The sequence below is a fragment of the Festucalex cinctus genome, chromosome 9 (genome assembly GCF_051991245.1).
Source record: "Festucalex cinctus isolate MCC-2025b chromosome 9, RoL_Fcin_1.0, whole genome shotgun sequence".
Classification (NCBI taxonomy): Eukaryota; Metazoa; Chordata; class Actinopteri; order Syngnathiformes; family Syngnathidae; genus Festucalex; species Festucalex cinctus.
This window is the reverse complement of record NC_135419.1, coordinates 11,061,931-11,089,696: the sequence shown is the minus strand read 5'-3', so window position 1 is coordinate 11,089,696 and position 27,766 is coordinate 11,061,931. Positions and strand designations below refer to the sequence as shown.

General features: G+C 39.0%; 2 protein-coding genes and 1 long non-coding RNA gene across 10 annotated transcripts in view; 2 read left to right on the top strand and 1 right to left on the bottom strand.

Moving 5' to 3' along the window:
• Positions 1-530: 530 nt before the first annotated feature.
• On the top strand, positions 531-15,235 carry LOC144025928 (uncharacterized). Of its 2 annotated transcripts, none has more exons than XR_013284991.1 (3): positions 531-3,147; positions 11,974-12,052; positions 13,943-15,235. It is a non-coding gene; the product is annotated as an uncharacterized LOC144025928 (long non-coding RNA). The 2 variants fall into 2 exon arrangements; XR_013284990.1 differs by lacking the exon at positions 531-3,147 and adding an exon at positions 9,374-9,899.
• grxcr1a (glutaredoxin and cysteine rich domain containing 1 a) lies at positions 2,748-9,824 on the bottom strand. Of its 2 annotated transcripts, XM_077532327.1 has the most exons (4): positions 9,318-9,823; positions 5,987-6,226; positions 4,940-5,005; positions 2,748-3,105 (listed from the first exon to the last, which is right to left on the bottom strand). In XM_077532327.1, exons 1-4 carry the CDS (start codon positions 9,684-9,686, stop codon positions 2,926-2,928), a joined length of 855 nt encoding a protein of 284 aa, XP_077388453.1. In that variant the 5' UTR covers positions 9,687-9,823; the 3' UTR covers positions 2,748-2,925. The 2 variants fall into 2 exon arrangements, with proteins under 2 accessions (XP_077388453.1, XP_077388455.1); XM_077532329.1 differs by lacking the exon at positions 4,940-5,005 and having other exon boundaries at positions 9,318-9,824.
• Positions 15,236-16,264: 1,029 nt separating the features above from the next.
• The window catches only part of atp8a1 (ATPase phospholipid transporting 8A1), an 84,671-nt gene continuing 73,169 nt past the window's right edge, over positions 16,265-27,766 (top strand). For 3 of the 6 annotated variants that reach the window (XR_013284852.1, XM_077531368.1, XM_077531369.1), the window contains exons 1-2: positions 16,266-16,776; positions 27,606-27,720. Coding sequence is in view for 5 of the 6 variants with exons in the window: in XM_077531368.1 (XP_077387494.1) it covers positions 16,728-16,776; positions 27,606-27,720 (164 nt within the window). In the remaining variant the exon portion in view is untranslated. Of the gene's footprint in view, positions 16,777-27,605; positions 27,721-27,766 lie in introns of all 6 variants that reach the window. The other 3 variants (XM_077531366.1, XM_077531367.1, XM_077531364.1) reach the window with 2 other exon arrangements.

Sequence of the window (27,766 nt, the reverse complement as noted above, 5' to 3'; positions counted from 1 at the left end):
AGAGCAGGACGCGCATGGCTCGAGGAGGGGGGCGTTGACGTCATTTAAAACCATTTCCAAGCCGTCTGCGCATTTGAACCACCATCCCAAAACATGACGGTCGCCACGGTAGCTGGACATCGCCACCATTCTCGTTATCGTGTACGCGCGTCTCTGCAAATTGTGGCTGTGCGCGCGCGTTCCATCGTGGGACCAACTGGATTTTTATTTATTTATTTTTTTTAGATCACAACGCGTGCGTAAATGCGCCATGCCGGCCCCATTTTGACATAATTGACGATCGCTGGATCTTCTCTCGCTCCATCTAATGGGGGCGCAGTCTCGGTGCACCCCCATCCACCCATCCCACCTTCCATCATCCATCACATTGCGCGCCAAACGCTCCTCCATCTTCACCATGCAAGGGACTTTTTTTTTTTTTTTTCTCACTTCGGTGGTGCTCGTCTCTCAACAGGACGACAACAACAACAACGTGTCAATGGCGGATCTACTCTTCCTCCTCCTCATCCTCGCATGCTCTACGCTTTTAGCCTCTTTACGGTGCTGCCTTGTGTGCTCATGTTCAAGCAGCATTGTACAGGGCTATGACAGCATAGAGAGATGGACATCCGTCGGTGACATCATCCCTGTTTTCTCCCCGAGAAGCGCAAACAAAGACGAGGTTGTCTTTGCTCCCAATTTTAAGATTGGCGTCTGGAATATGACCCACTTATGGAAGGTGATGCTGAAGCCTTTCAGAAGCTTACGTTAGTATGCTGAGACTAGAATGTTTTGCCTATCTCATCTGTTTGGTGTACGTTTTTTTTTTTTCTCAATGGCTGCAAGTCCACAATGGGCCAGCAGAACCATCGTTTACACACTTTTATGGTGTGCCGAATTTTTTTTATTTTTTTTATTTTTATTTTTTTACACCCCTTTTTCTGTTCTTACTATATAGTATGCTGAGAGACAAGCAACCGCGCGTGCTAGTGTGGTTCAAACTATTATTTATGTATGTATTTTAATTTTTGAGTAAAAACATTTTCCCCATAGTGTGGATGCTGACACGCAGCCATTCTAAAAACATTGTGGGTGAATGCTGAGAGACGAGCAATGAGCCACAATTGTGGTTCAAAAATAGGTTCGTTTTTCTTTCCTTTTTTTTAACGTAACATTTGTAAATGACAAAAAAAAAAAAAATCATTTGCCGTTGCCAAGAGACAAATAATCCCTCTAAAAATATTGGGTGAATGCTGAGTGACAAGCATCTACATATTGTGGGTTAAAATGTGTGTTTATTTTGTTCATTTTTTTTAGGTTTAAAAAGAGAAAACACGTTTCCTGTGTTGTGAATACATCCAGGAAAATAGTTTTGGTTTTGCTATGCTGTGCATGCTGAAAAATGATGACTCCCAAAATTAATTATTGTGTGACTGTTGAGAGACATTCATCCACAATCTCTCTGCTTTTCTTTAGATTTAGAGAGAACAAAGGTATTTTTCCCCAGTGCTGTGAATGCTGAGAGACAACCATTCACAGTGATCATAATATGAGTAGTATGAGTTTAGAGTGACACAACTACAATTACACAATTGCATATGTGAGATAAAATTGTATTTTGTTTATGTTGCTGAGAGACAATAATCCACAAATGTTCAAAATGCTGAGAAACAGCCATTCACACTAATGGTATGCTTTATTTATTTTGTCCATTCTCAATTTACTGTGAGAAAGACATTCCCATTAATATGGTTGTGTGTTAATAAGTTAGATTTTGGGTAGATTTGTGTCAGACAAAATATTTGTTGGTATTTTGTGACTGCCGAGAGATTAGCTCTCTTGTGAAGGCTGTTTTGTGTTAAAAAAAACAAACAAACAAAAAAAACACCTTTGTTGTGCTTCAAAAAGTAATTTCCTGTTCTGTATATGCTGAGAGATGAGCATTGACACGAATACAGTTGTAACTCAGTGAGTTCTGAGAGATGCTTTCACTTGCAGGCATGCATGCCAAAAAATACTTGTAGGTCAAATGCTGAGAACCAATCGCACTATTGTACAAATGCTGAGTGACAATTTAGCATTCCCATCAGTCAGTTACATCCTACAAATGCTGGTCATATTTTTTTAATTGTGTAAATTAGGGGTGTGAATTGCCTAGTACCTGACGATTCGATTCGTATCACGATTCACAGGTCACGATTCGATTCGATACCGATTAATCCCGATACGAATTTATAAGTCGATTGTTGCGATTTTTTTCATTCAAATTTAGAAAATACTAATCAGTAAGCTTGTAGAGTGTAAGATTTATATGAAAATGTATTATTTATTTATCTGAAATGTCAGTCTTATAGAGGTTGTAATCTGTTTCATGTTTGAACAGCATTAAAATAAAATATTAAGGCTTAATGTTCCGTTCATATAACATCCTTCCATGCTCAAGGTGTGAATCCTAAAAAAAAAAAAAAATAAATAAAAAAATTAAAAAAAATCGATTCTGCCAATTATTGAATCGATTCGAGAATCGCGCGATGTAGTATCGCGATATATCGCCGAATCGATTTTTTTTAACACCCCTAGTGTAAATGCTGTATTAATACTTTTTCAGTCTCAAACCACTTTACTCTGGATCCAACAAGTTCTAATGTCAACCTGCACTACTCACAGCCACTATGAGGAATTTTTGTATGGTATAGGGGCTGCTTTAAGATGTGATGTGATCTATAGCGTTGGAAATGTGATGTGATTTTTACAATAAATTAATCACAGACATTTCTTGTTTCTTTAATGTAAATCACATATTGAGCAATTGCACAAAACGTACAGTACATGTTTCATTACAAAAAAATGTTTTCACAATGGCAATAGAGTAGGAGAGTCATTTTTGCGGTGGGGGTCCCTGGAAGAGTAGAGATATGTTGAGGCACTTCACATGCTTATTTTTGCTCACTGGCTGCAGCTCCCGCAAGGCCGCAGTCCATTCTCGTTACAGGAAGTGCACTTGAGGGCTTTGAAGGAGTCCGTGAAGCAGTTGCGGAACACGGACATCTTGCTGCCATGGCACGTCGGGCACGGGACGAAGGCGAAGCCCCCGCAGTTCTGGCACGTCTCGGGGTGCTGCACCCGCTGGAGGGAAGACCCGCGAGAAGCATGTGTGCAGTTTATTAGGTATGTCGGCACACTCGATAAACAACATCTGTTGATTAGCGATTCCGCCATTCACAACATTTAACTCATTCACTCCCAGCCATTTTCATTGAAGCAAATCCTTTCGCTCCCGCCTGTTTTACTGGATTTTGACTGATTTTGCAAGGCCCACGGAATATTGCGTTCTATTGCTATAAAAACACGGAACCTACCAAAAGAAAGATTAGAGTCTCTTCTTTCAACAGGAAAAAAAAATATATATTTCTATCTGTTTCCGTTTTGCAGCAATTAGAATTAGAATATAACTAAGTTTCATCATTATTCACAAATCTGTTTAAAACAGTGGGGAAAAGAGCTTGTTGCAATATGGCCCTGGTTGATCTCTTGTACTCTGCTGCCACCTACTGTCCGTTTTTGCAATTACTACCATTGCTTCACCCGTTCTCTGCAGTTCAGAGGCTGCATCAAAGCCTTCTGTATGCATAAAAAACATATAAATACATCTTTGGGAGCATGGTAATTTTTAAAATAAAACATATTTATACGTTTTTGGGAGCAAATGAGTTTTAATATGTGCGATTGGCTGGCAACCAGTTCAGGGTGTACCCCGCCTACTGCCCGAAGCCAGATGGAATAGGCTCCAGCACCCCCCACAACCCTTGTGAGGAGCAAGTGGTTAAGAAGATGGATGGATGGATGGATGGGTTTTAATATGTGTGCTGCTATGGAATTATTTTGCTAAAGTAATAATTCAGTTATGTTGAAGATATGTTTCTTGACGCTATAGCATTGGTAGTATATTTTTGTTATTAAAATGTTGGTTTCTTATTCCTAGGTGAGGTCCTTGATAAGCCCATAATGGGTTTCTATGTCACCTTCACGTGTTGTATTTATTTATTTAAAAAATAATAATACTGCCATGTTTGTACTTTTTTTGATTGTGTAAACAAACAAACAACGAGGTGCTCTAAAGGAACCAAGCCAGCATGAAACCCCTGCCCACCTCCTGTCTGTCATGTCTAAATTAAAAAAAAAAAAAAAAAAATTCTGACATGCACACACTCACGTCTGACTTTGACGCGCTCTAACGTGGCCAAGCCAGCCTTCACCTCAGTCCAAGCAATGTCACTTAAGTCAGACTTAATCTTTTTACTTTTACACTCTCTTTAATTTTTTGTCTTTCTCTGGGCGATGTGCACACACTCACAGTTGACAATGAGGCACTCTACAGCAGACACGCCAGCATAAAAAGACAGATATGGACGGAGAGTAACATTCAAATACTCTTCACCAAAAACTTGTCTGGGCTTGTAATAACTCCTGTTTTCAGTCTTCTTATTTCATAATAACAAAATCCAACACTGTGCTGCCATCTAATGGCTGAGAGTGGAATTACACCCAAAATAAATGAGATAGAGCAATGCAGTAAACCTAGAACTTGATAAACTTAATTAAATTTGTCATTAAAACTGAAGACCGGCTATCATGTATTTGAATATGCGGCACATAAAAATGTACCGCATGCTTCACATATTTGAATCTCTGCGTTGGACAGACACCCAAATCTTAGTATATAAAGTAAAATATATCAAATCAGTTAGATCATATTAGTATGTACCACAATGTACTGTACATATTCTGCGTTGCAGTAGGAGAATTAATGTTGGGAGCCAAATCAATAACAGGCTCTTCATTATTGATGGTCACTTATTGACTGTGATAATCTTTTACACTGCTCGTGTTTCATTGATGACGCACACGTGTGCATGCATGTGTGTTTGTGTGTATACTACTAACAGATTTGACAGCTAACCTCAATTTTTGTCAAAAGATCTTGCAGTTCGCCTGATTCATTCATGCTCAGTATCTTCTCTGCACCCTGAAAAAAAATAGTAAAGTAGTAAAAATAATGTATATATATGTGTATATATATATATATATATATATATATATAATTACAGTTCCTTTTAGACCAAACATAATTTATAATTAGATAAATTATTATTATTATTATTATTATTATTATTATTATTATTATTATTATTATTATTATTATTATTATTATTATTATTATTTATTTCTTTATTTCTTTATTTATTTATTTATTTATGTTGGCAAAAACTTGAAGTTGGAGTGCAGCATGTGCACTGTGCAGTAGGACGATTTTTTTTGGTATAAAACAAAATGTTTAAACGTAAAAAACAAATAAAAAATGTTCAATTAAATGTTAATTAAAAAAATAACACTATAATTATGCAAGTTCCTTTTGGATGAAACAACATTTATTATTAAATTTGTTTATTTTAAAATTTTAAAAAGTTGCAAATGCATAAATTTAAACAACTCAAAAATTGTTATTCAAATTGTGGAGTGTAATAATTGAAATTGTAATTTAATTTCGATTCATTACGCAGCCCTAGTATAAATGCATTACATCAGAAATAGTGAGTACGGTATTGTGGGAGGTCAGCAAACAAAAACACACACACACACACAAGAAAACTAATTTGAATTACAAACTGTGCATAAAGCAGAAAATGTGCTGAGAATTGTAGAGACTTGAGAGTAAGTTTTGCTCCCTGTGAGTCACTTTAAATAAATGTGCTATGCATGCCATTTCATTGTTATTCGCAATTAAATAATAATTAGAAAACAAATATAAATGAATTAAATTAATGAGAAAAAATAATTTTAACATGTGTAACATTAATTTAAAATTAAAGCACATTAAAAATATTGCACTGACCACTACGGTCGCACAATAGTAATAATTGTAGCCGACATGTTTTTCCCCCAATATTTTCAAGATGCTAATAATTTTACACTTTTATGAAGGTGCCCTGCATGCTAAATCACTGACCCCGATGTAGTGTCCATCCACGAAGACGACAGGAAGCGACGGAGGCTCTCCCACCCGCTTGCAGCGCTCCTCCAGCTCCTTGCCGTAGTCGCTGTCCAGAGCGATGTTCCTCTCCACAAACTTGAGCCTGTGGTTCTGGAAGATCTTGCGTACCAGCTCGCAACGCTCGAAAGTGGTTCTCACCACACGAAAGCTGGTGGTGTAGATCACCATTCGACCAAACTCCAGCAATAACTCCACCTGAGAACCAGATGTGGGTAGTCATTTGCGTTTTGCATCTCACCCAAATTTATTTTAATCGCAGGCCACGTGGAATTTATGGTTTCTCTCTTACAGATTGATAAGACTCATAATTTATTGATGTACCAAAAAAAAATAAAAATCATTTTCTAATAATACTATGGCCTTCTACTCCCGCCCACCCCTTGAAATTTGCTTTAAAAAAAATCCAATGTTGCACTTTCAAAAGCCATTTTTTAACACATTCATTGCCAGACCAGCAAAAAATGAATCATTTGACGTCGTTTTCCGTCAATGGCAGTGAATGAGTTAATTGAAAAATTAGCTTTAAAAATTTCTTGACATTCTGATTAATATTACATTTTTGGAATATGAGATATGAAGCAAAATCAAGCCATTTTTATCCATCTCAGGGGGGCGGCCATTTTGCCACTTCCTGTCGACTGATGATGACATCACAGTTGCTCAGGGCTCTGGCAACGACCAATCACAGCTCGTCTGTTTTCTGATTGGTTTTTATCTGAGACCTGAGCAACATTGATGTCATCTTCACTCGCACCATGTGGCAAAATGGCCACCTTCTGATATTGATAAAAACTGATGGATTTTGCTGCTTAACTCATATTCCACTAATGCAATATTAACCAGAATGCCATATTTAGACTAGTGGGGTTGCATAGAACATATTATTGTCAAAAAAATTGGGGTTGACTTCCTCTTAGAAAAAATAAAAAAAATAATAAAATCATTTTTTTCCTTCATATTCCAGTAAACAATATGTACTGTACCAAATACCACCTAAACAACACAAATCGTGAAAATGTGCATGCATATAATTAATGCTCATTGTAATTGCCATAATAAAATACACATTTACAGATTTTGTATATATACCATACACAAGCATCTACTATTTTTTTTAAATGACCTGTATATGTCGTACTATACTAGGGGTGGGCAAACTTGGTCCTTGAGGGCCGGAGTCCTGCAGGTTTTGTGTGTTTCCCTTCTCCAACACAGCTGATATATGATCAGCTCATCCGCAAGCTCTGCATAAGCCTGATAATGATCCTGTTGATTGGAATCAGCTTGTGTTGGAAGAGGTAAACCTCCAAAACCTGCAGAACTCCCGTGTACTATAATCTATATTTGAGTATGACTGTAGAGTAGTGTACAACATGCGTTGTGTTTATGGTGTACAGTCTAGTTTTATTAGCGGGTGCTGATCCGAATTAGCATTTTTAGCTATTGATGCAGGTCAACTCTGTACCTATCACTATTCAAGTTTCAATAAATTCCACTTCCAACACTGGCGTGTGTTTGAAAGTTTTTAGTGCAGTGAAGTTGCTTGCCTGGCAAGCACAAAAGGCCACAACAGAGGATAAGGGCAGCACAGAATTAAAGATTAATGATACATTCAGTTAAGTGTGTCAAGAAAAACTACTAATCAGGGTAATGAATTCTCAGCACTTTGTGTTCTACTGTAGCGGCGCGGCGCACAAAGAGCACCTTGTTCCTGTGAGTGGGACGCAAGATGGACACCTGCACGTTTCATTGCTGAGGAGAATTATGCGGACTAACTGTGAGATTAGATTATAGTATCTTTGTTTTAGTGTCCAATATAAATATGTATTACATAGTATTCAAAATTATTTTTGGTTTGAAAATCAGCAAATAGGTTAAACGGTTGGCATAGTGGCTAACACCGCTACACGGGATATAAAAAGTCAACACTGCCCCGTTCAAATGCCTCTGATCATTGTTGAATAAAGTTCACATGTTCTAGGAGGCTTTTCCTGATTTATAACTTGTTGAGATTATATCACTGTGATAATATCATTGGCATAAATTTTTTAGTTTTGGGTGTGTTGCTGACCTCAGAGAAAGTGAATAGAATTACAACCCCCCCCCCCCCCCCCCCCCCCCCCCCACACACACACACACACACACACACACACACACACACACCTCTTTGGCTAAACAAGCTTTTATGAATTAATCTTGTTTACTAATGGGCTATTAAAGAAGAATATCATTAATGTATTTAATTTACCTATTAATGTACATTTTATTTTAATAGTACATACTGTTTTTAATTGTATTACATTTTTAATTTTTAATCAATTAAAATATTTGTTTTTATTTATAAATTTATGTATTTAAATTTATTTCTTATTATTTTATTGTTATTTTTATTTATTTGTATTTTTATTTCTTTTTTATTTCTTTTTATATTTAATTTAATTTAGGTAGAAATAAATATACTAATCTACAGTCTAGGTTCATAAAAAGTGCAAATCTGTGTTAAAAGTGTGCCATTATACCAAAACTGTACTACATTTTTGGATTAGAACTACACATGTTTCTGTTTACATTTCAATATTGTTGTAATTAATATGCATTTATTTATACATTAAAAAAAAACTATAGATTTAATTTTATTTGTTGACATTTTTTAAAGTAAAAAAAAGGCCCCCCAAATAAATAAATAAATAAATAATAAACAAAAAAATAAATAAAAAAAAGAGTAAAGTATGAAAATCTATAAAAATGTACTGAGGTTAAAGATTTGAAAATATATTTTTTTCATTTTATCAGTTTTTTTCAAGTATAAATAAATAAATAAATAAATAAACGAACAAACACATAAATATATACATACATAAATAAATAAAATAAGAGTAAAGTCTCTGCGATTGGCTGGCAACCAGTCCAGGGAGTCCCCCGCCTACTGCCTAAAGCCAGCTGAGATAGGCTCCAGCACCCCCCGCGACTCTTGTGAGGAATAAGCGGTCAAGAAAATGGATGGATGGATGAAGAGTAAAGCCTATGAAAAGTTTAAGTTTAAGTCAGTTTATCTGTCTTTTTAAAGTTAAATGTAAATTCAAATAATAGATTAATTACAAAAAAATCAGATTCAAGACTTGAAAATTGTTCAAAATGCCATAAAAACATCTATGTAATGCTAACTAAACTTTCAGTTTAAAGGAAACATGCATGCCCAAACACTTTTTATGAACTTCGTGAAGTATTTTTTGTACACAACTGCTATGACATTATATATGGCTTATAATAATTAAGCAGGACTTACACTGTTGCAATGGGGGAGGTTTTCAAAGAGCGCCTGACCCGCGCTCACTTTGTGCTTGACCCCCCTCACGGTGCCGTTCTTGCTGAGGATGTTGACCCTTTTGGAGGTGAACGTCCGGTCCTTGACGGCTCCGGCGGCGTACACCAGCAGCTCGTCGGGTTCGCTCTCGCTGTCGTCCAGCTCGGACCCCAGGTAGGGCGGTCCGTCCCCACTGGCCACCGAGCTGCTGGTGCAGTCCGAGTCGAGCGAGTCGCAGGGCCCCTCGTCTTTGAACATCTCCTTGAGCACGCGGCCGCTGCTCCCCGAGGCCACCCGGAACCTCACCCGCTTCTGGGGCTTGGCCTGCCCCTCCGCCGCCGTCTCGTCCATTTTTGAGCACCCACTATGTGCCGCTTTACATCACGGTGCACAATCTGGAAGGGCGGCCCCTTCCTTCTCGCTCCGAGTTGAGTTTGCCATGGATTTGCCAGCGCCTATTAATCCGATCTAAAAAAGGGCCGCCGGCCTAAGCTGCCTTGCAGTCACACTCAGCTGCCATTCAATTATGCATGCGTTGTTGCCATGGCAACCCGGCCCGGCGAGGTAAGGCGATCGCGGTGTGTGCATTATACATCTTGCTTTACACAGTTTTCGCTCAAGCTTCGACACATAACTTTTAATGGGCCGTCATGGTGCGCTTTAATCAAACCAGTGGACATCCTTGACTTTGACCTCACCAGGTGTCCAGACAAATATCGTTATCTTCGGAGAACAAATGTAACAGGGCTTGATAAAGGAGTTAATATTTTGTGTATAATTAATTAATTTGGTAATTTCATTATTTTTCATGTACAATTAATACCTTTAAAGTGGACGTCAACCTTAAACATTTGTGGACAATAATATGTTATATGTGACCTCACTAGTCTAAACATGACATTCTGATTAAAATTCCATTTGTGGAATATGAGTTATGAAACAATATCCAGCCATTTTTATCCATCTCAGGGGCGGCCATTTTGCCACTTGCTGTCGACTGAAGATGACATCACTGTTGCTCAACATTGCTGTCATCTTCAGTCGACAGCAAGTGGCAAAATGGCCGCCCCCTGAGATGGATAAGAACGGCTGGATTTTCGCTGCTTAACTCATATTCCACTTGCGCAATATTAACCAGAATACCATATTTAGACTAGTGGGGCTGCATAGAAAATATTATTGTCCCCCCCAAAAAATGGAGGTTGACTTCCCTTCCCCTTTAAAAACACATTTTGCCACTTGCTGTCGACTGAAAATGACATCACATGTGCTCAGGGTTCAGGTAACAACCAGTCATGGTTCAATTTGAACGTCACATGACCAATAGTAATATAATTATTATTATAATTATTATAATTATTAGTATTATTATTATTATTATTATTATTATTATTATTATTATTATTATTATTATTATTATTATTATTATTACATTCAATTTTATTCCGGACACTCTTAAGAAAAGGGTATAAGGGTATAAGGGTACACTCTTAAGAAACAAACATTATTATTATTATTATTATTATTATTATTATTATTATTATTATTATTATTATTATTATTATTATTGTTTTACATGAAAAATAATTATCACTAAATATTCGTCAAGTATTTCCTGAATTAAGTAAAATGAATATTTTCATTAGTTAGTTACTTGAGTTACCTGGCAGGGAACTCAATTCACCTCACTTCAAAACAATCAGCAGTTTGGCATGCTAAATGATTTTATATTTATTTCAGTGGGGAACAATGATTTGAGATACACTGTTTTGTGTTACAAGCATGGTCATGGAACAAATTAAACTTGTGTTCTTATTTAACAAAATACATTAGATGCATTTGTATAATTGCTCATTAGACTAATACTTTTCTTAAATCCTTAACTAAGCTAAACTACGTCAGGACTCCTGATAATGTAAATTCTCGGAGAGCCTGATTAAAGGACATAATTGGCCATCCCGAAATGTTAACAATCACTCAACAAGAAAAAGACATCCCCCCAAAAAAAGCAAAAACACTGTCACAACAGACAGGTGGAAACATGTGATGACAAACCTAGAAAAGAATTGCGATCGTAATGGAAATATAGCACAGCAGGCAGCTACATGTGACCGGATAATAAAGCCTTTGTCTAAGCTGCATGAGGCTCCGTGCCCAAGGTTATCTCGGTGCGTCTGTCTTTTTCCCAGACACTGACGTGGACAGTCTGACAACATTGTACTTTGCGTTCTTGGTGTACTCTGTACAACCTTTCCGCTTCTTGCAACAATTAAACACAAAGGCAGCTCTGCTTATTTCAACAGACAGCAGTGAATCACTCTGCTATAGGTAGCTACATTCGTATGAGCAGTATTAGAGTAAGCTAGCAAGCAATGTTAGCAAATCTAAGTACGATGAGACATAAAACATGAAACCCTTTTAAGCTGACATACACACATTTGACACATTTGAAAAACACCATTGTGGGTGTGAACAGCCACAGCCTATGGGATGATTTTAGAAATATATAATAAGATGATGAGAATTCATCCAATGAACTGATTTCGACAACAAACAAGTTAAACTTGTATCACCAGGTGCCATTCTATTGCTTATCTATAGTGTGTTTGTGTTGTGCATGTGGCGTGTGTTGATGCAGCTCCCAGCTGAGACGTGACACCTCAACTCAGAGTGATGACAGCGTCACTTCGTTTGAGTTCTGCAGTTTGACCCCTGGGGTAAGAACCGCACGCACGCACACGCACGCACAATGTGTCATATATTGGAGTGAGGTGAAATTAAACCCCTTATTCTGAATATGGTTGTCTACGCGATACGGTAGAAGTACTCACTGATCTTACACTTGGAATAAATTGGCTGTGGTTTTTACATTTCATTTTAATTATGATTTTTTTTGTTTAAACATCACAGTGAAGTGCTATCATCCATGATCTCTCCACTCTCGTGAGAAGTGCTTCATTAATCACACACTATAGTTTCACACCAGTCGGGGTTAATTTGAGTTCACTCTAACACAATCGCACCAATCCAGTAGACATTGTTCCACTTTTTTTTTTTTTTTTTTCAGAAAATGGTGAATCTTATTTTGACCAATGACATTGAATTAAAGAGCTGCTTCTAACAGTATGTTTTTACAAAGATAACAAGGTTGAGTTTTGATTGGCAGTCATAAAATTAATACATTTAACCTCCTCAGTCCAAATTGTCATCCATCCATCCATCCATCCATCCATCCATCCATCCATCCATCCATTTTCTGAACCGCTTGCTCCTTACAAGGGTCACCTGGTGTGCTGGAGCCTATCCCAGCTGGCTATGGGCATCAGGCGGGGTACACCCTTAACTGGTTGACAGCCAATCGCAGCCAAATTGTTATAGTCTATATCAAAAATACTTGTTAAATATTATTGAACATTCTCACTATACATTCATAATATTTTTCCCACGATTAAGTGATTGTTCTTTGCTGATTGGCTGAGGTGTAGCACATGGTACTACAGCCTAATTTTGAGGCAAGTGATGTTCATTTGAGAAATTATTTACCACACATTTTAATTTGATTTTATATCGCGCTAGTCCTCATTAGTCAACTCTGTTGCCAGAAGGCTTTTTTTTTTTTTTTTCTTCTCCAGGTCAGTTGGTCATTCTAAGCAGCTGATTTGTAAACCACAAGAGGGCAGAGTGCAACTCAAAACAGCTTTGTGTCACAAACTCTCATCATTTCCAGCAGAGCTTTTTGTCCCCTGGCCAGAAAGATGCATCTTACATTTTCCTTTTGCATAATTTAAAACTACAGTATATTCACAAAAGCATTAAAAAGGGCAGACTGTACTTTTCCATAAAGTAAACACAACCTGGAAAAATGTTTTATTGAAGTCATCCTCAGTTCAGTTAAAACATTTTGCATATGTTGAAAGTTTATTGCCAAAAACTAACCCCCTCCAAAAGTTAAATGTTTTTCTATATTTGGATTACACCAGTTATCTTGATACTTATGGATGGCTTGCTATAGTTCTCCATGCCCGAAAAGTGTGATCATTAACAATTTTTATTTTTTTTGGGTGGGGGGAATCATTGACTTATTATTATTATTATTATTATTATTATTATTATTATTATTATTATTATTATTATTATTATTATTATTATTATTATTAACTCATTCACTGCCATTGTTTAAACATGGTAAAAATCAATGAAGCAATTATAAATTGTTGATATAATGTACAGCAGGGGTTTCCAAACTTTTCCTCTGAGGGCCACATACAGAAAAATAAAGAGCTGCAAGGGCCAATTTGATTATTATTTTTTTTAGTTATTTATTAACACATTCATTTGCCAGACCAGTAAAAAAATGCATAATTTGACGTCTTTTTCCGTCAATGGCAGTGAATGAGTTAATGTTTTTTTTTGTGTGTGTTTTTAACATTTTTCTGTTGCATGGTAAATCCTGTGCATGTGGAATGATTCCTGGCACTTCCTGACCTAAAAGTTTTTTGTTTTTTTTTCCTAACTAGCTGAAAAAATGTGAATTTTCATCCAACCTGCATGACTTATGTAATTGAGAAAGAGCATCTTCTCTAAAGTGTCTTTTTTTTTCTTTCCAGGGATGCACAAAGAGTCCTGATATGTGTATGGAAGGATTCAATTCCGGCAAGTGTGACCCCCCAAAAATAAAAAAATAAATAAAAAATGCACTTGCTGAAACAAAGGAAACGATTATTTTTTTTTTTTTCCCCCCTCAAAAAACCCTTTTAGGTCAGGAAGCACTGCAAAGCTTTTCATACACGCACTATGGTTCTTGGTGCAACCCAAAAATTGAGGGGAGAAAAAAAAAAGTGTTACAGACGGGGGTGGATTTTGCCAGTTATGTAAGGTCCTCTCTGCAGACCATGGCTTGTGCAACAAGATGTGAATTACAAAAATGTCAAAAAGCCTACTAGAACATTTGACCTTTATTTGGGGTTAATCCAGAAGCACATAAATTGTTGGCAGGTGTGTGCCGACTCCCATGCAACGTTTTAATTGAGTTGTACACGAATGGTGTGAAAAGTTTTGAAATGATTTTTTTCTGCTCTCTTTTTTTCATTTGCAAAGAAGTGTGTAGACTTTTTCTATCGACTGTATCACATCAGTAGAAATGCCCACGCCTGTTTAATTTAGTCATCCGTGTCATCACGTGTGCTATAAAACATAAAAGCCATTGCATTCACACTCTCACACAGAAACACACAGCACACATCACTGAGGAGGAGGCAGGCTTCTTGTCACTGTTGCCTAGCAACCACGGGAACCACAGAGCCAAATCCCTGTGGTGGCGAGCTGATGTTGAATTAGGCGGCGTGGGGGGAAAAAAAAACACAGGCAATCTTTGGAAAATGAAGAGGAGGAGATATTGTGAAGATCTTCTCCTTATCTGTGGCTTGTGATTTAAACATGCGCTCACAGCTTGCAGTGTTTAAAAATAAGCTTCTTCATCGACATGTTCACCCAATACGCTGCCCATGCATTATTTAGCAAGGCAGTGTGAGTATAAATAGTCACTTAATTTCCTCCTTATGCAAATTCGTGTAGAACCTGGACATAAACGGGCACTGCGAAACGACTACACTACACATGGAGTGCATTTTGCATGATTATGCCTGCGTGTGCAGATTACGCGGTGTGTTAGTTGCAGTTCTCACAAGCGACTGCAGTGGTGCTGCTGCTGCACCAATGCTCCACTCGCCGTGATTTGCATGTAAACTACAGACTGTAATGTACATACAGCATAAATACTTTTTACATTGGAACTCAATGCTGTGGTAGCTTGGTTCTATTTTAATTATATTGCATGTATGTCCGTGATGGTAAAGTTGAGGGTTATGTGAAGTGATAAGGACATGTGTCAGGTGATGAGATAAAAGAGAGAAATGACTGGATGATTTGGGCATTACATTTATTTATTTATTTTTTTATTTTTATTTTTTTGTGATGCCATAAAATGAGAAGACATGAGAACGTTGATGTGATGGTGTAATGGAAACACCATGATAGCGATGAGGTCAGGAGGGAAAAAAAGTTATCTTTGTGATTTGATAAAGACATAACAGAAATTACTCTGTCAGCTGATGAGGCATGAGTACACCAAATGATTTATTTTTTTATTTTTTGATGTGATGAAGACAAATGAGGAAAAAGTAATTTGATGTGGTGAAGACATAAGATAAATAGTTAAAAATTAGAAATCCCTGTGCCGTGATTTAGGTTGTGATAGTAATTTAGAAATGAATGCAGAAAAGTCATGAGAAAACGTGACGTGATTAGGATGAGAGAAAAAGTTATGGGCTAACAAACAGCATCTATAGTTGTAATTTTATAACGTTTTTAAGCAACATATTGGAACACAAACATGTAGACATAACAATATGCACAGAGGCATATTTTCTTTGTATCCTGTGAACATTTACTAACATCACAGTAGTTGTGAAAGCCTTCTTTGTTTGTGTCTTCATTACAGTATTATACTGCCCCCAGTGGCCAATTTGTGCAACCCAATCATGATGTATAAACTCTTTACTATAGTCTTTGTTTGCTAAAGTAAATATTAGATATTGCTATTTTACGTATTCAAAAAGCACATTACAGTTTTTCCTTTTTTTTGTCCGGGGCTATAATGAATTATTGCAATTTCCATTTATTTAAATGAAAGTTGATGAGTTGTTATAACCCACATACAAATGTTACGTATTACGTCATAATATAGTTGGTTTTATCTGAAAGGAACGCAGGAAATATACATATTGTATTAAAGATGTGCAGTGGTTCTAAAATTACAGCCAACCTCTGTCCTAGTTCATTTCAACCTGTGCACAAAAGTAACCGCCTGAGGGGGTCGCTCCAGACCAACCAGCATTTTAAACAAACAATTGCTTGATATTTACGACTAATGATTAGGATAGTTTGACTCAAATCAATTAAATAATATGAAATTGCGATTCTATTGGTGACTGAAAAAGCAACTTTTTGATATGTTTTGTACCCTGTCATCTTCTTCCACCCCCATTGCGGCTGAGAGTGGTACGCTCCGACGGGGAAGACACCGCCGCCCCCCTCCGCATCACTTTACGGCAGATGCACTCGAGCTTGTACCGCGGCTGTTTGTCGAGGTCCAGCCGGTCATAGTGACTACCGGGATGCCGCGGGGAACCACGAACACAGGAAACGAAGGCTCCCGACCTCCACGCCCACGCTAGCAACCACCGCGCTGCGTGGGAGGGGATTCGAGGCCCTATTTGATCCCCTTTTTCTTTTCAAAACTATACTGACGTTGTGGGAGAAGCTGTCAGTGGCGGCTCGACTGAGCAGCCGCGGCCGCTTGACAGGTGCCGTCGCCCGGCTCTGCGTGAGGAGATGCCGCCCGTCCAGAGAACCATGTCGGATCTTCGAACGCGGGCAGACGGTATGTGGAAGCCTTTAAAACACAACTAAACATTATGCGTTTTGATCAACAAATAGAAAACAACGCTTGTCAGCGTTTTGTGGTTAATTCTGGGTGAGAACGAAAGTAATATGAGAATGTTTTTCCCCCAACAAGTCTCCCAAGAAAGTCTTCCTTGCTATTTCCTGTTAAAAATTGTATTTCAACATGATCAGGTTTTCCATTGCACACAGTACACGAGAATATCCACAGACCGTCACACATAATAAATTAGGGGTTCCTCTCACACAAACTACTGAAAATGCTCTCACACATATATTGCATGTCTCTCACTACAGAAATGTTTTTGCTCACACACACACTCCTAAAATGTTCTTGCATACATGACTTTTTTTTTTTTCCTCAAGCACGCTACGGAAATTCTCTAAGATGACTGCCTGAAACGCTCTCACACACTAGTCAAAATACTTTAACACACACTTGCTCTCTCATTAACAACAAAGAATGTTGTCACTTACGCTCTGGTGATGCTTTCACACTACTAAATTTGCTTCATACACTAAAACACTCGCATAGACAACTGAAATGCTCTCACACGTTTCTAAAATACTCTCGTAAATTACTGAAAATGTTTTTGCTCACACGTTCCTGAAATGCTCTATCATCACATTTGAAATGTTTTCATAGACACTACTAAAATACTCACTAATAAAATGTTCTCACACATTATTGCCATTTTTTCCACAACTATACATTTTTTATAGGCTTTCACACATAGCTAAAACACTCACACACACTGCTAAAATGTTCTTGCATACACTGAAAATGTGTTCAAACACGTACTAATACATAATGTGTAGATGCTTCCACACCCACAGACTCACTTTCACAGGAACTGAATGTTGCCGCTAACTGCAATAATGCTCTCACATTACTGATTTTTTTGGGGAACAAACTACTCAAACTCATACGTGACTAAAATGCTCTGACTTGCACCATTACTGAAAATGTTTTCACTCAAACTACTGAAAAACTGTCACCCTTTATTTAACATTTTTCCCCCCCACTCAAACACACTACAGGAAGAATCTCAATTTCTCACACACCCTACTAAAATGCTTACATGTAATGAACACTCAGTACAGAATCACTCTCACTTTCAGTACACTACTGAAACTGCTCTCACACTACTGAAATTATGCTGGCCCCTCATAATAGTGTCTCCTTGTGTGTATGTGTGTTGATGCCTCTTGAAGTGAAACAAATGTAGCATGCAGCTGACCTGGTTCTTGTCCATGCAGACGGGGGATGCCCAGCACTTTCTATCCTGCTTACACCGCCCGGGCAACATCACTACCTCAAGCCTGACAGCACACTAACAAGTGTCTGCTCACACACACATTCACACATACACGCTCCACACACTACACAGAGACATACAGTATACAACACAGCCATTGTACTTCTCTCTGGGACACTTCACTGCACCAGTAACTTTCCACTGCAGAAAAAGATCCAGATGTTCAAAAAGAATATCTATGAACTAGATGCAGACATTTATATGCGTGTGAACAGGATGGCTACCGTAGTTTATGCACATATTGTGCCTGTGCTTCATCTCTTGTGGCCTACCCTGATCTATGACCTCACTGGCAGGAGCAATAACTTTTATGCTGGGATCAATAGTAGTATGTTATTTGGTCTATGATAATTATAATGTGTGTATTTCTCTCTGTTTGTGGAACGGCATTTGTGACAACTTCAGTCTCAGGCAAGTATTGTAGCCACTGCCAGTAGTTAGTTTTGGTCATTTCCATCATGTGTTGTTTTGTGTGGGGGTGGGAAACCTGTTTCCTATTCTGTATCTATTTTATATTCTATTCCTCCGAAACCACTCTAAATGTGTTTGATGTTGGAATTGCAAAGCCAACCAGATCAAATGTACATTAGTATCCACTGGCCACAGGTTGCCCACCCCTGTTTTAGAGACAGATTAGGACACCCCCAATGTTGTACATATTTTCTGGTTTACATACTTATTTTACACATTTGTAACAGGACACGACACACTGCTTGGAATTACTGCATTACAAGTTCCACTGCAATGTATTTTGTAGGTTTTGTTGTCATAGTTTGCAGTGGTCTAGAAGTACACTATTAATAGAATGCAACTCTTGTGTAGCCAAATAGGTTTGTGTGATTGTATTGTAGCAGTACTTTTGTACCAAATGTTGTGGTCAGAAATATTTGCATCTCTCTGGAAACACACACACCCCTTACACACGCTCACACTGCTAATGTGCTACTAGCTTTTTAAACGCCACCTTTGAGCTGGTAATTACAAGGCAATTTGTCATCCTTCTCAGCACCACAACTGAGATGTTTGTGTTATTGTTACCGGAGACCTGTGCATTCTACTGGAACAAAGCTAAATAATTCAACAGTAATAAGGAGTCCATAGAAAATTGATGCCGCTGCTACAGTTGCAGGAGTGAAAAGCCTCAAATAAACCAGCAACACCAGTTCAAAAGGATGTCCTTTTAGATTTTTTTTCCCATTTTTAGCACGTTCCCTAGTCCCAACCCAACAGTTTTATTTTTTTAATCAAATAACACATGAGGCAGGCCTCCATCTAGAGAGAAGGCAGCCCTCTCTGCCAGGCTTACTGCCTAATCCGGCAGCCGCCTGCCCATCAGTGCACACTTCCGAGCCTTGCCCACCACGTGCCGCCTCACCCCTCACTGCCCCTGTCTGCTTGTCTGTCTGTACCCTTATTTGTTGCCAAAATAAATGCACCTAGGTGACATTCACTATCCATCTGTACATACTATCATTAAAAAACACATTTGTCGACTTCAGGAGATTAAACCACATTTCTATTAGCTAGCTCGTGATCAGAGGCGTTAAGATATTTTTCTGGTTTATTCTCATTCAAAGTTTGATATTCAATGCAATAATGGCATTGGCAAAGAAAGTGAATCTGGTGTGACATTTTAAAACGGTACACGGGAGCTACTGTTATGATGTTCCTCGCAAAAATGTCAGTCAGGTCACCCACTAAAAGTAGGCAGTGATTTCCTTTTTTCAAACTCGCATATCTACCTGTTTTGTCTCTATTTTTTCTGTATCGTTCATGTTAGGGTCTTTTGTGGTTTGTGATCATCCTGCACATTTGTTGGCAGTCAAATGCAGGGAAATAAACAGGCAAACAACCATTCACACTGACTGCCCCAATCAGAATCGATTAGTTAATTAGCTTTTAGCTTTTATTATTTGACACAAGAGTCATTCAGAAGATCAGTGCCATTAGTTGGTTAGATTAGCCACAGTTAGCTGCTGCTTTAAGTTTATCATATCCAAACGAGGTGGCACGGTGGTTGACTGGTTAGCATGTCCGCCTCCCAGTTCTGAGGACTCGGGTTCGAGTCCGGCCTTCCTGGGTGGAGTTTGCATGTTCTCCCTGGCTGGCAACCAGTCCAGGGTGTACCCTGCCTACTGCCTATAGCCAGCTGAGATAGGATCCAGCACCCCCCGCGACCCTTGTGAGGAATAAGCGGTCAAGAAAATCGATGTATGGATGGATATCCAAACAATATTTTGATCAGAGATTAGCAAAACTCATAAACCACTGGTGGCAAAATTAGTAAATTATGGCTAATGGTGCCTAAATTTGCCACAAGCCTCAATTCAATGCTTTAATGGCTTCATGAGCGTGCTGTTTTACTTTGCTCCCCATTGTTACAAGCTGGGACGCAAGTAAATGTGAGACTCAGGGCTCTTACGTACGCAACATTGGATCATCTTACTAAAAGTGTAAAGTATTTGACAGTTTTGAAAAGTTAGTTTTTCTTACTGATATAAAAGGTTGTTGATACCTTCAGCCTCTACTGACTTACGGAGGCCTTGCGTGTTAAAGCAAGACAGATGGCAACGAGCATCCGGTTGGTGGCCTTAGCTCACACGCGTATCTGTCAAATCCTCTCACAATTGACACTAAAGTGGCGATTGGCAGGTAAGCTGTGGGGATGAAGCCATGCATTGAAATGATTGTCACACTTGTACACTCTAGTTAATGGCAGCTAGCATCCAATCACAGCAATTTTTGAAGGCGGCAAAGTCCACTGCGACTTCTTCAAGCTATCTATACTATTCAATCTTTGAAGCCGCCCTTAACCCTAGTCTGCCTGAATAGTGCTAATGATGTTGGGAGACTGGGGATAGACTGCTTACATTTGGCGAGATTGAGAACTGTATGCGCCTGGTGGATCACTGACTGATGAAAATGTGGCTTAATAAAGTTTTCTTTCCGGCAATCATTTCTTTACAGGGTCTACACATTTTAGTTTGCTTGTTGGTTAAGTCAGTAACTCAGTGATGGCAACCTAAAATAAAATCATAACTGTTTCCGCTCTCTCAAACAGTCAATGCTAATGGACTTAAGTGTTAATTGTGTTTTTGGTGTGTCGCATGCATGCATGAGCAGCAGGAAAGCTCCCCGAGCTTGCATGTGCCATAAGAGCGTTCGTGTGTTCATGTCTCTCTAGGACGAGGCCAGTCAGAGGGTGAATGGAAAGGTGTCTAGTACAGACGGGCAACTTCACCCAAGACGAAAATGTAGATGGCCATCCTTCTTAGTTCTCAAGTTCCTGAACAATTTAGGACTCTTAGCAAATGCTCAACTGGACCACAGAGGGTACAGCATTTCTAGACTTTTAATGATGTCCTGTCCAGTTCAGTTCGTTCCATTACTGTTATGAAGGCATCTATATGGAAGAAATGGCCAGTGATTTTTTTTCTTAAAAAACAATTTCTCCACTGACTTAACTGCCAATTTTGCATTCATTTTGTCACATAATCAGCAGGCTCTATTGTTCCGAGAACAAATGCTAAACTATATTAAGGTTTCAGTCAGCCAACAGCATCAATAACGAGCTGCTCTGTTTCTGCCTCAGTGGACTGCACATCACATGACCCTCACTTTGACCATTCATAAAGTCGGGAAAGCTTCCTGTCTATGCAGATCTCTTGCTAATCTGAGCCGGGCCAGCCCCCGTGATGTCACAGATAGCCCCAGCTGCCCGTGTCATCTCGTGTCCCTTGGCCGCTCCACTGAAGTCTGCTGAGCCTATAGAGAGGGGGAGATTAATCCGGCAGCTGCCCTGTTGTCGCTGCAAGGGCCGGTTACAGCATTGTGATCTGATAAGCGACTTATCGATGTTGCTGTAGCTTAAATTGAGGCGGTATTTATAGCCCCCCCCTGCAGCACTGCCCCTCATTCACAAATGAAGATGATGGTACGGGTGGTGTTCATGTCGGGACTGGGATTCCTATGAATAGACTGTGGCTGCTCTGTCTACTGAAATATTCATCTTCTATGAATGAATAATAGACTGATCTTTCTTCAGCGGTGATGAGCAGATAAAAACAATATTTGAGGCTTGTTGATTTGGAGAACCAAAAAATGCCAAACTGTTTTACCCTGAAAACTGAAAATACAATTGATTAATTAAATATAATTATTAGATAAATGCGCATAGCCGCAAAATGCGCCCTCCGGCCTTGACCCAGCATTGGTATTATTGAATGAATTGTGTGGCAGCCTTGTTGACCAGACCACATGTACCCTTGTCAAAATCTGATTGACGAGCTGTCTGACTCACTCACAGATTTTTAATTCCTGTTCTCTGGCACGTCGGTTAGATTTGACTAAGAGTTCTAACAAATGGCTTTTCTGGGCCTTAGCCTTGGAGTTTCTAGAAGTTGTCGTCAACTAGAGCTTACTGTACATTGTAATTAAAATGAAACTGAGCTGTACTTAACTTGAGATTAATATATCACAATATTCTTGGCATGCTTTGTAAATGTTGTACTTTGAACGTCAGCACTGTCCGGAAATTGTTGACTATAAGGTTATCATTGTCCCTGTCGTGGATGCCACTGCGTGCATTTCATCTTGCCCGTGTTGATGTCCGTGACTGCAATCATTTGCCACCCCCACCATTTCGGCTTGACCTGAGCTAACACATTACCTCTCAAGATGTCATAAATCTCATTGTGGATGTTTTGCTCTTTAACCTTTTGAAGCTTCCATCTCGGCATCACAAAATCATCAACATTTAAAGGATTATCCATCACATACATAGTTACGTATTAGAAACCCATCCTTGTGTGTTGCATGTTGGCATTTCATACACAGTTAAGGTTATGTTTGAGAGTGTTTAGAACCTCTGGATATACCACAAAACAGACAAGTGAGAAGACTAGCATATGGTCTTTGCTAGGCCCAAGGGGCACCTTCTCCAGAATATGTGGCCCCTTGAGACTCTAGTTCCTCCCTGTTGTCTGTTGGCTGACACGAGCAATAATCCTCACATATGGCCTGCGTGCAAATCTATTACGACACTGGCTGGCATTGACCCTTCCTCCAGAGGCTTCCCCTTCAGAGCTGTTTCCTCTTGGTTTCTAAGTCACACCAAGACTTGTTTGGTTTGTTCTCACTTCTTTTGTCTAAATAGCGGGTGGTTTTCAATACTGCGGGAAGGTCTTTCTCCTTATTGATGAGATGTAACAGAACTGCAGCTAATCTAATGAGTACAGAAACAAAGGTTCACCTTGCACTTAGGCGACATTAAAGGTAGCTCGTTCTCCAACCTCTATGGCTTAGCACATTATCCACACTGATTGGGATCCATGGAAACACTGTGGTTATTTACAGAGGGTGATTCTTTCTTTCTCTAAATCCCTTCTCATGCTGGACACTGACGAGTGGCTATTTTCAGCACTGGAACCTTTTCAACTATAGCTTTTAATTGACATGTCAAGAGTGTATATATAGAAGAACAAGAGATCTTGATGGTCTTAAGACACAGCTCTGAACTGGTCAAGTGTGCTTCCCCTACGGTCCGCCACATCACCTTTGTGAAAAAAGGAGTTGGCCTCTCGCACCCACACATCGACCAATTGAGCAGTGCGCATGTAGCGACACGTTGCAACAGAAAATTGTGACCCTGTATCGGGTTTTGAGCATCTACATACTGTATACATTGTACAGTACCCTATTGTTTACTTTTATTGAACCACAAATGATGTGATATCAAGGAATGAACACAGCACATAGTGCAACAGTCCATTTGGGTTTGGTCACATTGCTGGGTGTGATTAAGGTGACTCTTTAAAGGTAGTGTTACGCTCAAGACCACAGTATCCAAGACCAAGACTTGCCTAGGAACAGAACTCGCCTTTTGGGAGTCAAGACCAAGACTGTGACAAGCCTAGATTAAGACATGAACAAGACCGAAACAAGTTGAGACTGTGCCAAGACCAAGACTATAAAATTTTTTATTTTAAAACCATGACGAGCTTCAACAGCATTCTCTTTAATTTTCATTTTGCTTTTAAATACTTTTTGAAACCAAAACTTAATGTATGCAACTCTTTCAAAGCACAAGCAGCAATCACAAATCACATTTTTTAACTAAGTTCCTGCAAAAAATAAAAAATAAAAAATCTTTTATGTATTTAATCATGAAAAGTACGAAAAATGTAGTTGAATTGCCAATAGCTACAAAGTATATAGCCTAATTTCTATTAAATAAAGCCACTTTAAGGTGGAATTAAAAACCTCTTTACGGATATATTCATCTGAAAGGCAAAATTATATTTGCTTGTGTTACTTAAAGTTAATGCTATCTTCTTTTCTTTTGCGATACCAGCATTGGCAAAATTTCGACATTGTCCTCCGTTTTTCACATACCTGTTACACTAATGCTTATACTGTAGTTATATTCCATACATTTTGATTGATCCCTTAATAAAAACCGATGACATGAGTACAGTATGTAATGTGACACTTTTTGTTGCAACTTCTGCAAACCCCATGTGTGAAAGCAGCAATGCTGAGGGTGTAGAAGGAGTTAAGCAGCAGCAATGGCAGCCTCAACTGGTGCAATGCAGTACCTGGCAGGGGAACACACACTTGGAGCACCGAGGGCTCATTCACAACACACAGACACAACATCAATCACAGCCTTGGCAAGCTTTCCTACTAAAGCCTCTCGCTGCTCTCAGACACCATGCCAGCTCACTCATTTCATACGTCTTTGTGGACACTAATTCCTTGATCACCCGAACTTCACTTCTTTCTCTTTGAACTCAAATCTGTGATTATTGACATTGTGTGAGTCGCAGTACTTCTCTCATCAGTGCTCTGATATAAATAACATGAAAATACCTTGATTGAAATCCCATTTTATGGCATACCTTTGGAGTTCCCTGCATTATTTTTAAGGTGTCTTTACATGGATGGAATGCCTTGAAGCAGGGGCGGGCGTCGAGGGCCGAAGTCCTGCAGGTTTTGGAGGTTTCCCTTTTCCAACACAAGCTGATTCCAATCAACAGGATCGTTATCAGGCTTATGCAGAGCTTGCTGATGAGCTCATCATATATCAGCTGTGTTGAAGAAGGGAAACACGCAAAACCTGCAGGACTCTGGCCTTCAAAGAAAGTTTGCCCAGCCCTGCCTTAAAGCCTCAAGTCTGGATCTGAACTCCTCTAAATCCCACACTTGCATATAGGAGTGCTCACAGCTATGATTAGAGAATACTTTTTCGGTAAAGATGAACTTGTCGCCCAAGAGCTGGTTGTGGTATGGTTGAGTGAATCATTGCCCTGGCGGTGCCATTGTCTCACTGTTCCAATTACTAGTGGATTATAGCAGAGCGCTGTGCTTGAATTTCTTCTGTGGCACCAAATTTAATTGAAATCCACTTTTAGATTATAGAGCTAAACAACAGTCTGGGCCTACTCATCAATGTATTCATCAATTGTGATGTTTAATTGTAATACAGACAATTGCGTGAATTGATTTATTAATCGTGTTTTGGCATAGTTGAGAAAAATTGCCTCTTACCAACATGACTACGACCAGCATCAGATTATTAGCTAGTTTGTTGTCTGAAAAACATGTCAGCTATGGAAATTTATTTACTACTGCATCCATACTGTTGCATGACTCCTCCTTCCAGCATTATTTGAAACAAGTTCAGAACATACAGAGAGATTCTCCTCATGGACTACACTAATTCAGTGTTAATGTTGGCCCAAAGAAAATTAGACCAATGACCAGTCTAAATGCAGATGATCAAAAGTTTTTCATACAAAGCAAACAACATAGGCCGACTATATTTCCTTTGTATTCGTTCACAACTTTTGGAATTGCTAGTAACAAAGATACCTACGAACACGGACAAAAAAAAAAAAAAAAAAAAAAAAAGTCTTAAGCTGGACATTTAGACATTAACAATAAATGGTGGATCTGCCATGTGAGGGTATGCCCATAACATCACTCTTCATGCTCTCCCTGTATTACCATCTGAATCCTCACACAGTCTTTCGTCACCACCACGCTAATCCAATAAATCACCTGCGCTGATCTGACGTCTGGGTGGGCTCTTGCGTAATGGCGCTGGATGGCCGACCCGTGTTTCCCCTGGTGACCGAAATGACTACAGGGGTGAGAGTTATTTTTAGCCCTGGAGCACATTGTGAGGCAAGTGGGGAGGGTGGTGGGAAGGAGCGCCTGCTTGTCACTCCTCGGTAATCCTCTCAGTGTAGCCAAGAGGATCATTAAAATAACAAGAGGTGCAAAGTAAGATTCAGGGTTTGTGTAACACCAGGGAGAAAGTGCAAGCGGTAAGGTGAGAGTTAGTTAGAAGCAGAGCAGGAAGAGTGACAACTGTTGCAAGGTTCTCGCTTTCCATTTTAAACTTGGTTCCACGTGTCTTTATGTACTCATTAAAGCTATTCCTGTCCTTGTCTTCGCAAAACATCTAAATCACCTGCATATACAGCGTGGTCTCGGTTTGTCTTGTCTTGACTACAACACAAGCTGAAACACTTTGTTTCGTCTCGCTCTGTAATTGTTTTCTGGAATTTTGATTGACTTTTGGTACCGGTATATAAACGTCTAATTTCCAGTTGTTTGCCAACTGAATTGTTCAAAGTCCGTGGGCCTATATACCAGTAGTTTATAATACCTTCAACTTGGCTCTATACAATGCTATGGAACATAGCAAAATCTTACAAATAATTTCCTCAAGTAGAACAATGTTTGAGTGGTCAGCATGTGAAGTTCACAGTTCTCAGATTTTCGGGTTGAATATCTACCCTGGGCTTCTATAATTGCCAATAGTTAAAAGGAGGTTAGGGTGATTGTTATGTTTGACTTCAACTGGCTGGCAATCATTCCAGGGTGTATCCTTCCTTTTGCCCAAATTCACATGTGATATGATCTAGCTCAGCTGCATTCTTATATGACTGCTTTTTGGTTGGATGGAATAATTGGGTTGATCTGTTAAACTATTCAGCCAAGAGATGCAATGTCACAAATTATTTTCTGACATCTTGGTGGCCAAAATGATCTATTAAAATGGCTACCAATTCACAAGATTCTACTGATCTATAATCAAGGTGTGAAGTGCACTGTGTGAATCATTGTCGTCTGCAATGAGCTCTCCCTAAAACTGTAAAACTGGAATGTGTCCCTTTGTGATCTACAGTATTTGGGCTTCATCCACAGCAAAGTGGGAACAAACATGTTGGCTCATAGTGCTCTGCGAACCCCACACAGACATCTTGCTTGTTGGTGTTCGCCAGTGTAGCTGCATCCCACTCTGTTGAACCTGGTGGGAGTCTGTGGCTTCAGTGATGGGCCAGATACTTTGCCCATCCATTATACTGTAACTTCATACAACACCAACATCATGAGCACTGTTTTCTGAACATGTTTGAACAATCTAGTATTTTTGTGAACACATTCCTTATAGAGGCTGTTTTGTTCTGTCATCTTTCAGGATATGAGAAGACAGAGGATGCTTCAGAAAAGACATCTTTAGCAGACCAAGAAGATGCCCGATTGATTTACCTTAACCAGCCACAGTTTACAAAGTTTTGCAGCAACCGGGTCAGGTAAAAATGACTTTCTAAGCAGTATTTGTATATTACGGTACTTACT